Here is a 12,375-nt window from a genome sequence, read left to right as displayed (position 1 = left end):
TTTGAAACCAGGTCTGCTGTTTATTTGAGCAATATGAGATGGAAGTTCCATGCAGTAAGGGCTCTATATAGTACTGTATATTTTCTTGAATTTGATCTGGATATGGGAACTGTGAAAAGCCCACCGGTGGCATGTCTGATGAGATAAGTGTGTGTCAGAGCTGTGTGTGTAAGTTGCCTATGCAAACAAAGTATTTTCAACACAATGTTTCTTGTAAAAATAAGTGATGCAGTCAGTCATTCACATGATAGCACATGTGTAGTCAGTGACATGGCAAAGCTAAACTGGCCTTGGTTAAAACACTGGATGGGAGACCAAATGGATAGTTGTTGATCAAATCTCCAGTAGGAGGTGCTGCCCAGACTTTTTGTTGTTGTATATAACGTTGAATATCTGCCGTTGTTTCAAAGGTACATATTCAACAGTTTATGCTATACAGCCTCTTTACACTGAAAATACAAGGCTGACTCAGCTCTTTCTTTCTCTCTCTCTCTCTCTCTCTCTCTCTCTCTCTCTCTCTCTCTCTCTCTCTCTCTCTCTCTCTCCACAGCTGTTTGACCATGATGTCCCTGTACTTGGCAGTGTTGGTGCTCTGTATGAGTGCTGTGTATGCGGCCCCTATGTTTGACTCTCAGTTGGAGGGCCACTGGCACTTGTGGAAGAACTGGCACAGCAAGAACTACCATGAGGTGGGTGTTTCAGCACAAGTAGAGGAGCACATCCTCAGGAACCCCTCGGTAGCTCCCAACGAGTGGAGGCTGGTGGGATGAGCTATGGGAGGATGGGCTTATTGTATAGGCTGGAATGGAATTTCTGGAATGGTATCAAACATTTGGAAACCCCATTTGCCTCCATTCCATTACAGCCAGTACAATGAGCCTGTCCTCCTTTGACTCTTCCCACCATCCTCCACTGCTCTCAACAAGGGGCTCAAATTGATCAAGTGGTGCATACATGTAGCTGTAAATTACACCTATATATCATTAATTGCACGGATTGTGCCCATAGTTCTGAGACAGTATATGATTGTGTATATTTTCTCACTGTTTTTCACTCATTGTTACAGAGCGAGGAGGGCTGGAGGAGGATGGTTTGGGAAAAGAACCTGAAGAAGATTGAGATGCACAACCTGGACCATTCTATGGGAAAACACTCCTACCGTCTGGGCATGAACAACTTTGGTGACATGGTAAGAAGAATCACCTTGCTGAGCAGTGCTTGACATGGATGAAATGGGTGCCGCTACTCATTCTGGGGGCCTGTACTGTATATATTTATATCCAGGAACACTGCAGGACTTTTGAGCTAATATTCTATGAGGTGCAGGAACTAAAGCAGTAGAAAGTTTGAGGTGCCGATATCAGTTCCAGTGAGCTTCTGTCCAAGTCTGTTGCTGAGACATTTTACTGTGGAGCAGGAGGTACATTTCAGCAGCCCTTTCCCATACTGTGTGTGTGGTGTAGCTGGATCTTTTTGTTGCCATGCCATAGATTTGCTGAAGCACATGCAGTATGCAATATTTCACAGGCACTTTGACAACACACAGGTATCAGTGTTGACAATGAAGGCAGGAATGTATTCAGACTCGCAGGTTAGGTTTCTTTAACTATCAAGCAGCAATGGAATAGATATCCTGAGAAGGGAATTGAAACTTAGTCTTAAAGATGCACACTAGATTCATGGTTCAGTGCACAACTTTTATAACAGTCCTAAGACATAAAAAAAAAACTACATTTTGAGCACGTCCCCCATTCTCATCTTCCCACCCCCTGTAGTGGAGCAGGTTGAGAGCTTCCAGTTCCTTGGTGTCCACATCACCAACAAACTAACATGGTCCAAGCACACCAAGAAAGTTGTGAAGAGGGCATGACAAAACCTATTCACCCTCAGGAGACTGAAAAGATTTGGTATGGGTCCTCAGATCCTCAAAAGGTTCTACAGCTGCACCATCGAGAGCATCCTGACTGGTTTCATCACTGTCTGGTATGGCAACTGCTCGGCCTCCGACCGCAAGGCACTACAGAGGGATATGCTAACGGCCCTGTACATCACTGGTGCCAAGCCTCCTGCCGTCCAGGACCTCTATACCAGGCGGTGTCAGAGGAAGGCCCTGAAATTGTCAGACTCCAGCCACCCTATTCATAGATGGTTCTCTCTGCTACGGCAAGCGGTACCGGAGCGCCATGTCTAGGTCCAAGAGGCTTCTACCCACAAGTCTGCCCAGGCTATTTGCGGTGCCTCTCTCACCCTCTTTACAACACTGCTACTCTCTGTTGTTGTATATACATAGTCACTTTAATAACTCTACCTACATGTACATACTACCTCAAATAACTGATGCCCCCGCACATTGACTCTGTATCGGTGCCCCCCCCTTGTTTGTAGTCTCGCTGTTATTTCACTGCTGCTCTTTAGTTACTTTTATGTCTTACTCTCATCTTTATTTTTTGAAGCTGCATTGTTGGTTAGGGGCTCTTAAGTAAGCATTTCAATGTAAGGTCTACTACACCTGTTGTATTTGGTGCATGTGGCTAATAAAATTTGATTTACCATTCAGATGGTAAATTACAAACCACATATTTTCAGGGAAGACATTACATTTCAACGTGTTCTGATTCTTTCCTCCCTAGACCAACGAAGAGTTCAGGCAGCTCATGAACGGCTACAAGCAGACGACCGAGAGGAAGTACAAGGGCTCTCTGTTCATGGAACCCAATTACCTGCAGGCCCCTAAAGCTGTGGACTGGAGAGAGAAGGGCTACGTCACTCCCGTCATGGACCAGGTGAGACCTGAATCACTCATGAGTTATGACTCCTATCCACACACACTGCTGTGTCACTAAATAAATGCATATCTTCCAGAGAACTGTCTGGCTCTTGCGTGCTGTTTACCATGATTGTAATTTACAGTATACAGAAGATAAGGCGGCAAATTGCGTATACATAGTTATTACTTACATGCGCATGTCAGTGTGTTCTGACATGAAATACTAACAAGATGTTTAACAATCTTTCCTCCAGGGCTCATGTGGGTCTTGCTGGGCGTTCAGTTCCACCGGGGCCATAGAGGGCCAGCTATTCAAGAAGACTGGCAATCTGGTGTCTCTGAGTAAACAGAACCTGGTGGACTGCTCCAGACCCCAGGGCAACAAGGGCTGTAATGGAGGTCTCATGGACCAGGCGTTCCAGTATGTAAAGGACAACGGCGGCCTGGACACAGAGGCGTCCTACCCCTATGTGGGCAAGGTAAGGCCCTGTGCTCTATTAGTCTGAATTCAAATATAATAGTGTATGAAGATGCATTTATTAAATGTAAGGCCCTGTTCTTTTAGCCTGGTCCCAGATAATGCAGTTTCCTGTAGAACCAACTCCTATGGTTATTTTGGAATGACTTACAAATTAGAAATATATATTACAGTGGGATTTATGTCTCCAAGGAAGACTGACTTGCTTGAATATATATATATTTTTTACTAATCATGGCCGTTGTGCTTATCTGGTTACTCAGGATGATGATGTTTGTCACTACCGACCAGAGTTCAGTGCTGTCAATGAAACTGGCTTTGTGGACATCCCCAGTGGCAAAGAACACGCTCTGATGGCGGCTGTGGCGTCTGTCGGCCCCGTCTCTGTCGCCATCGACGCCAGCCACGAATCCTTCCAGTTCTACCATTCTGGTGAGTAGCAGTTAGCGGTGTAACTTAAATTATGCGTTAGAATATTTGCAAGGATTGGATTCTCTACCTACTATTTTTGGGTGGCAGTGAGTTATTCTGGTCTGTCCTTATCACACTGTAGTTAAGATTTACAAATGGCATCTTTGAAGTAAATTGTTTGTTACCAATATTTCAGTTTTGCCATCTAGTAAATAGCTACACGCTACCTAAGGACCTTTAGCTTTGAGATCCGGTGGTTTTACATACTGAGGTAAACTCCGTATCTTAGCCCACTAATTGAACTATGTCCTCTCCCTGTAGGCATCTATTATGAGGAGGAGTGCAGCAGTGAGGAGCTTGACCATGGAGTTCTGGTGGTGGGATACGGTTTTGAAGGGGAGGATGTAGATTGCAAGAAATTCTGGATTGTCAAGAACAGGTACAGTACATAGTATCTTCCTAGGATGTTTTTTATTTGTTACATCACCACTATGGGATTGGTTGATTCCCTCATCGGGGAATATGCATCTCTACATTGCATTTATTTGAATACACTGTTGGTGTTGTCCTGATACTATGGTCTAAGTCATACAAGCGAATCTATAATTTCCTACTAACTAGAACTGTGGGACTAACATGTTTTGTCTCTTCCTCAGCTGGAGTGATAAGTGGGGAGACAAAGGCTACGTCTACATGGCCAAAGACAGGAAGAACCACTGTGGCATCGCCACGGCAGCCAGCTACCCACTGGTCTAGTGTTCTACAACCTGGAGATTCTAGTACACTAGACCTTAGTTTTAGAAACGTTTGAAAGTTCTGGAAAACGGGTGATTACATGATTACAGTGCTGCCTTAACTAAATCTGTGAAAGGTGTATGAGAACCTGCTGCTTGGGTTTTAAAGAAGCACATTTAGGGAATTTATGAAATGCTACCCATTTTTGTTTTATACATTTTTATGTCTATGCATCTTGAGCCAAGTGAATGTTACAGGTGTAACCTGTGTACATTCCTAATTTTCTTCTTTTACAACTGTTTTGTACATCAGCAAAATAAACATTTTTAAAATTGATTTGTGAGGCTTCTTTGTGGTACTAATCAACTACATTTTTCTACGATGTAGCACAAAGTTTTTAAATGTTGGCACTATCTAGCAGCTATTATGACAGTCAGTGAAGGCTGACTCTCAAACACACATGTCATTTGGAAGCTAGGTGAATTTCAACAGCACTAGGCTGTTCAAAATAAATCTCCCCTGCATCCCATTTCCCTGTAACATGGTACGCCTACTTGAGATTTTTACTTAAATATATTTTTGTGATTTGATGGGACAAGGAAGGATTCTCTACACTGTTCAGTGCTTGTTTCCTCAACTTAAATTGAGTGAACAGTGTTGCATTTTAGCAACCAGGAAATGACAGCTGTTCTTAAGTTTAGTTTTTGCGTCTTAATTTTGGTTTTGAACACTGGCTTCAAACGGCTGAAAATACAATATTTTTCGTTATGGAAAATATATTTCAGAGGTTTAAATGAAACAATGGTTCTCCACACTACTTTGTGACAAACTGAAATTATTTGAGCCACCGGGAAATGGCCAAAGCTTTTTCTGCATAGTGATTCTGCATAGATTTTTAGATAACCGCCTTTATTGGGCCTTTAAAATAGAGACTTTTAACTGTTAGTGAAGTGTACTGTATTTGGTATGTTTAGCTGGTCCTAATTTAAATAATAGCCAGTCTGGAGTGAAGAACAGACCGTGCAGTAATTTAAAACCTTAACATTGTGCGGCCTACAGACAGTACTGTGCAGCCGTCTTCATCGACCTGGCCAAGGCTTTCGACTCTGTCAATCACCGTATTCTTATCGGCAGACTCGACAGCCTTGGTTTCTGACTGCCTCGCCTGGTTCACTAACTACATCTCAGAGTTCAGTGTGTCAAATCGGAGGGCCTGTTGTCCGTACCTCATGTTCTCTATGGGGGTACCACAGGGTTAAATTCTCGGGCCGACTCTTTTCTCTGTATATATCAATGTCGCTCTTTGATCCACCTCTACACAGACGACACCATTCTGTATACATCTGGCCCTTCTTTGGATACTGTTTTATTAACAAACCTCCAAACAAGCTTCAACGCCATCGTGGCCTCCAGCTGCTCTTAAATGTTAATAAAACTAAATGCATGCTCTTCAACCGATCGCTGCCCGCACCTCCCCGACCGACTAGCATCACTACTCTGGACGGTTCTGACTTAGAATATGTGGACAACTATAAATACCTAGGTGTCTGGCTAGACTGTAAACTCTCATTCCAGACTCCCAATAAGCATCTACAATCCAAATGTAAATCTAGAATAGGGTTCCTATTACCAAACACCCTCGTAAAACTGACTATACTACCGATCCTTGACTTTGGCGATGTCATTTACAAAATAGCCTCCAAGACTCTACTCTGCAAATTGGATGCAGTCTATCACAGTGCCATCTGTTATGTCACCAAAGCCCCATATACTACCCACCACTGCGACCTGTATGCTCTCCTTGGCTGGTCCTCACTACATATTTGTCGCCAAACCCACTAGCTCCAGGTCATCTATAGGTCTATAAGGTAAAGCAGCTCCACCATACTATCACCAGCAGCACGCACTCCATTTCACTCGTCATCCACAAAGCCAACACCTCCTTTGGCCGCCCTTCCTTCCAGTTCTCTGCTGCCAATGACTGGAACAAATTGCAAAAATCACTGAAGTTGGAGACTTATATCTCCCTCACTAACTTTAAGCGTCAACTGTCATAGCAGCTTACCGATAGATGCAGCTGTACTCAGCCCATCTGTAAATAGCCCATCCAACCAACTACCTACCTCATCCCCATATTCATTTGAGTTTTTCTGCTCTTTTGCATACCAGTATTTCTACTTGCACATCCTTATCTGCACATATATCACTCCAGTGTAAACTGATAAATTGTAATTACTTCGCCACTATTGGCCTATTTATTGCCTTAAGTCCTTACTTCATTTGCACACACTTTATACAGATTTTTCTATTGTGTTATTGACTGTATGTTTGTTTATCCCATGTGTAACTGTGTTGTTTTTGTCCCACTGCTTTGCTTGATCTTGGCCAAGTCGCAGTTGTAAATGAGAACTTGTTCTCAACTGGCCTACCTGGTTAAAAAAAGGTACAATTTCAAAAAAAATACTACAGGAGCGTCTGTGACTTTGCTAACACGATCAACAGTATGTGAAGAGACATTTGTCCCTCAGCACTCAGTTTATTTGTAGCTTTACTTGATGAGACCAACTACTTGACAACACTCGCTAGTCTAGCACAAAACAAGTCAGTTTGTGCTTACTGCAGGTATGTCCGTCTTTACAACACAGTTATAGACACAGTATATATACCCCTACTCAGCTACCTATATACAGTTGAAGTCAGAAGTTTACATACACCGTAGCCAAATATATTTCAACTCAAATTTCTTAAGCAAGAATTGAGCTAAGACTGTCTGGGAGTGGTCTGAGTGGGGAGGGGAAACCTGAAAATGAGCTGTTATTGGCACAGAGGTTTAGAACTCTCTTTCTTATTTGTCTGTTAACGAATTATACGTGTCTTATACATATAAATACATACACATACTGAACAAAAATATGAATGCAACAATTTCAAAGATTTTGCTGAGTTATAGTTCATATAAAAAAAATCTGTCAATCCAAATAAATTCATTAAGCGCTAATCTATTGTTTGCACTTGACTGAGCAGGGGCGCAGCCAGGCTGACCCACTGGGGAGCCGGGCTCAGCCAATCAGAATGAGTTCCCAACAAAAGGCTTTATTACAGACAGAAATACTCCTCCGAAAGTGTATCCACGCCAACCCAGGACCTCCACATTCACTTCTTCACCTGCAGGATCGGAGGAGGAGGGGGGTTACACGTGGTCTGCGGTTGTGAGGCCAGTTGGACGTACTGCCAAATTCTCTAAAACGACGTTGGTGGCAGGCATGTGGTAGAGAAATTAAGTTTAAATTATCTGGCAACAGCATTGGTGTACATTCCTGCGGTCAGCATGCCAATTGCACGATACCACAAAACTTGAGATATCTTCAGTGTGGCCTTTTATTGTCCCCAGCACAAGGTGCACCTGTGTAATGATCATGCTGTTTAATCAGCTTCTTGATATGTGACTCCTGTCAGATGAATGGATTATCTTGACAAAGGATAAAATGCTCACTTACAGGGATGTAAACCAATTTGTCCACAATATTTGAGAGAAATAAGCTTTTGTTGCGTATGGAAAAATCCTGGGATGTTTTATTTCAGCTCATGAAAAATGGGACCAGCATTGACATGTTGCGTTTATATTTTTGTTCGTTGTGTGTAGGTCAAATATGGAAAAGGCGTTGTGCTGTGAGGTGTTGCTTTATCTGTTTTTTTTAAATCAGGTTTGCTGTTCATTTGAGCAATATGAGATGGAAGGGAGTTCCATGCAACAATGGCTCTATATAATATCATACGCTTTCTTGAATTTGTTCTGTCATGTGCCTTTTACCAAGGAGTGGCATCCGTCTGGCCACTCTACCATAGAGGCCTGATTGGTGGAGTGCTGAAGAGATGGCTCTCCTTCTAGAAGGTTCTCCCATCTCCACAGAGGAACTCTGGAGCTCTGTCAGAGTGACCATTGGGTTCCTGTTTACCTGCCTGACCAAGGCCCTTCTCCCTCGATCTCTCAGTTTGGCCAGGCAACCAGAACTAGGAGTCTTGGTTCCAAACTTCTTCCATTTAAGAATGAGGGTGTCACTGTGTCCTTGGGGACCTTCAATGTCTCGGAGCTCTACGGATAATTCCTTCGACGGCTAGGTTATTGGGTTCTTGGTCACCTCCCTGACCAAGGCTGCCAGGCAATCTATGAATTGTCTTCATGGTTTTAATCTTCTTCCATTTAAGAATGATGGAGGCCACTGTGTTCTTGGGGACCTTCAGTGCTGCAGACATTTTTTGTACCCTTCCACAGATCTGTTCCTCGACACAATCCTGTCTCAAAGCTCTACGGAGAATTCCTTCGACCTCATGGCTTGGTTTTTGCTCTGACATGCACTGTCAACTGTGAGATCTTATACAGACAGGTGTGTGCCTTTCCAAATCATGTCCAATCAATTTCATTTACCACTGGTAGACTCCAATCAAATTGTAGAAACATCTCAAGGGACGACCAATGGAAACAGGATGTACCTGAGCTCAATTTCGAGTCTCGTAACAAAGGGTCTGTAAATAAGGTATCTGTAAATAAGGTATCTGTAAGATGGCGCCGGAGAGGATGGCAGAGGTTTTACGTGCCCCCAGCCGATTGTGTTTTTTCCCCCGTTTATTTGCGTTGTTTGTAACTTATTTTCATTTGTCCATAATGTTGCCGGTCTTATGACCGAAAATAACTTCTCAACATCAGGACTGAGATTACTCACCACGGATTAGCAGAATCCTCTTTTTCCTTTCACGACTCTGACAAGCCCGACGCGAAGGACACACTGCTTGATCGGTAACAGTAATCAGAATTGAATGAGCTGTATTCCGCCATAAGCAAACAAGAAAACGCCTACCCAGAGGCGGTGCTCCTAGTAACCAGGGACTTTAATGCAGGGAAACTTAAAGCCGTTTGACCAATTTTTTATCAGCATGTTAAATGTGAATCCAGAGGGGGAAAGACTCTGGACAACCTTCACGCTGAGATGCATACAAAGCTCTCCCTCCCCCTCCATTTGGCAAATCTGACAATAATTCTATTCTCATGATACCTGCTTACAAGCGAAAATTAAAGCAGGAAGCACCAGTGACTAGATCAAAAAGAAAAGTGGTCAGATGAAGCAGATGCTAAGCTTCCGGCATTCCTCTGATGGCGTTGAGGAGTACACCACATTAGTCTTGGCTTCATCAATAAGTGCATTGATGACGTTGTCCCCACAGTGACTGTAAATACATACCCCAACCAGAAGCCATGGATTACAGGCAGTGTCCTCACTGAGCTAAAAGCTAGAGCCGCCACTTTCAAGGAGCGGGACTCTAACCCGGAAGCTTAAAAGAAATCCCGCTATGGCTTCTGACGAACCATCAAACAGGCAAAGCGTCAATACAGGACTAAGATCGAATCGTACTACACCGGCTCTGACGCTCGTTGGATGTGACAGGGCTTGCAAACCATTACAGACTACAAAGGGAAGCACAGCCTTAGAGGTGCCCAGTGACAGGAGTCTACCAGACGAGCTAAACTACTTCTATGCTTGCATGTTCCAGAAAACTGTGTGATCAAGCTCTCTGCAGCAGATGTGAGTAAGACCTTTAAACAGGTCAACATTCACAAGGCCGCAGGGCCAGACGGATTAACAGGACAAGTACTGCGAGCATGCGCTGACCAACTGGCATGTGTTTTCACTGACATTTTCAACCTCTCCCTGTCCGAGTCTGTAATACCAACATGTTTAAAGCAGACCACCATAGTCCCTGTGCCCAAGAACACTAAGGTATCCTGCCTAAATGACTACCGACGTCTGTAGCCATGAAGTGCTTTGAAAGGCTGGTCATGGCTCACATCAACACCATCATAACAGAAACCCTAGACCCACTCCATTTTGCATACCGCACAAACAGATCCACAGATGATGCAATCTCCATTGCACTCCACACTGCCCTTTTCCACCTGGAGAAAAGGAACACCTATGTGAGAATGCTATTCATAGACTACAGCTCAGCGTTCAACACCATAGTGCCCTCAAAGCTCATCACTAAGCTAAGGACCCTGGGACTAAACACCTCCCTCTGCAACTGGATCCTGGACTTCCTGACGGGCCGTCCCCAGGTGGTAAGGGTAGGTAAATGTAATGTAAATGTAGGTAACAACACATCAGCCACACTGATCCTCAACACAGGGGCCCCTCAGGGGTGCACGCTCAGTCCCCTGTACTCCCTGATCACTCATGACAGCACAGCCAGGCACTCCAGTACCATCATTAAATTTGCAGATGACACAACAGCCTGATCACAACAACAACGAGACAGCCTACAGAGAGGAGGTCAGCGACCTGGCCATGACTGAAATGGCATGGGTCCTCAGATCCTCAAAATTTCACAGCTGCTCCTTAATTACTTGTTACTTTTATCTCTTATTCTTATCTGTATTTTTTTTAACTGCATTGTTGGTTAAGGGCTCGTAAGTAAGCATTTGGCGCATGTGACTAATGTAATTAAAAAAATATTTGATTCTATTAGCAAAAGTTCTAAAAACTGGTTTTCGCTTTGTCCTTCTTGTGTATAGATTGCTGAGTTTTTAAAATGTATTTAATCCATTTCAGAATAAGGCTGTAACGTAACAACATTTGGAAAAAGGGAAGGAGACGGGTTGCATTAAGTGGTAAAAAAATATTTAAAAATATCAGATTTCTCGCGTTGGTCTTTTTTGGTGAAGAGGGCGACTCTATCGGTCTCTGGTGATCGCTTATGTGCCATGTTGAGGAGACCTATCCCTCTAGTCACGTTCGAGGAAACTCTTTTTCATTATTCAGCTTTAGTAAAATAAAATCCATTGATTTGCTGCAGTTCTGCCTTAATCTAAGGAATTGACCAGTAGGAATGTTGTGTTTTAGAGATTTAGGATGATTACTATTATACCTAGGAGAATGTTCCTACTGAGAGGTTTGCAAAAAAATGAAATGTTTAAGCGTGGCCTATCACCATCGCTTTTAAAAATAGTGAGATCTAGGAAATTGGTAGATGAAGTGTAATGCTCTTCTGTAATATCACTAATGCTCTTGTGGCAGAATGGAATCAAGTATCCACAGCAATGTTACTACATCTAGTGGAAAGCCTTCCCAGAACAGTGGAGGCTGTTATAGCAGCAAAGGGGGGACCAACTCCATATTAATGCATGTGAATTTGGAATGAGGTGTCCACATACTTTTGGTCATGTAGTGTATATCATTAGATTCAACTTTGACATTCTCAAGGATCTCTATCACATCAGTGGTGTCACACAACAATGATGGGAAGGAAGGAACCAACTTTTTAATGACAAAAAAAAGATAAATTGGGATAGGGGTTCCATGAGGCAATCATTACCAAAGACTTTAGGCCTCAGAGGAGGGTCAGATAGTTTATTGTGAATTTTAGGTAGGCCATAGTAAGCTGCACATACTGGGTGAGGGGTGATGTGGAAATCAGTAATCCAACCTTGGTCTAAAGCACTGTTAATATATGCATAAATTTCACTCTTAATACAATCCGTAGGGTTTGCACATAAAGGGTCATAGAATTATCTTTTGTTCAGATGACTCACAATGCCCTTGTGATATTGTTCATAGCTTTGTACCACAACAGTGCCCCCCCTTATCAGCAGGGAGAATGACAAGATTACAGTTGTTTTGTAGACCTTTGTAGACCTTTGCACTGAGATCTTCTGCACTGAGGTTACCTTTAGAGTATTTATGCTTACTGGCACCTTCTCTAAGGTCATTTTCAACCAGGTGATAGTACATTGTGTGGTAATAGAGGGGCTCAGATTAGAGAATGGTGAAAAGGTAGACTTCTTTTTGAAAGGGGTAGGAATTATCCCTCCTGGTTGGTTGCAATATCAGTGTTCTCCTGATTTTCCAAAAACAGTGTCACTATGACTTAAAAAGAGCCAGGAAATTAAGAATACTCTTAAGGTAACCTCAGGGCAGAAGAGATTGTAGCACTC

At 43.1% G+C, this 12,375-nt stretch overlaps 1 protein-coding gene across 2 annotated transcripts in view; it reads left to right on the top strand.

Annotated features, from left to right (window-relative positions):
- The first annotated feature begins 556 nt into the window (after nt 1-556).
- Nucleotides 557-12,375, top strand: part of LOC118381839 (procathepsin L-like) — a 46,394-nt gene continuing 34,575 nt past the window's right edge. The window contains exons 1-7 of one of the 2 annotated variants that reach the window (XM_052525923.1): nt 557-689; nt 1,067-1,189; nt 2,631-2,783; nt 3,022-3,246; nt 3,509-3,677; nt 3,978-4,095; nt 4,313-4,705. In XM_052525923.1, coding sequence (XP_052381883.1) covers nt 561-689; nt 1,067-1,189; nt 2,631-2,783; nt 3,022-3,246; nt 3,509-3,677; nt 3,978-4,095; nt 4,313-4,412 — 1,017 coding nt within the window. In that variant the 5' untranslated portion in view covers nt 557-560 and the 3' untranslated portion in view covers nt 4,413-4,705. Of the gene's footprint in view, nt 690-1,066; nt 1,190-2,630; nt 2,784-3,021; nt 3,247-3,508; nt 3,678-3,977; nt 4,096-4,312; nt 4,706-12,375 lie in introns of those variants that run through there. The other variant, XM_052525924.1, reaches the window with a different exon arrangement.

This window comes from Oncorhynchus keta, chromosome 9, assembly GCF_023373465.1.
Source record: "Oncorhynchus keta strain PuntledgeMale-10-30-2019 chromosome 9, Oket_V2, whole genome shotgun sequence".
NCBI lineage: Eukaryota > Metazoa > Chordata > Actinopteri > Salmoniformes > Salmonidae > Oncorhynchus > Oncorhynchus keta.
The sequence above is the reverse complement of the archived record's forward strand: the minus strand, read 5'-3'. Positions and strand labels throughout refer to the sequence as shown.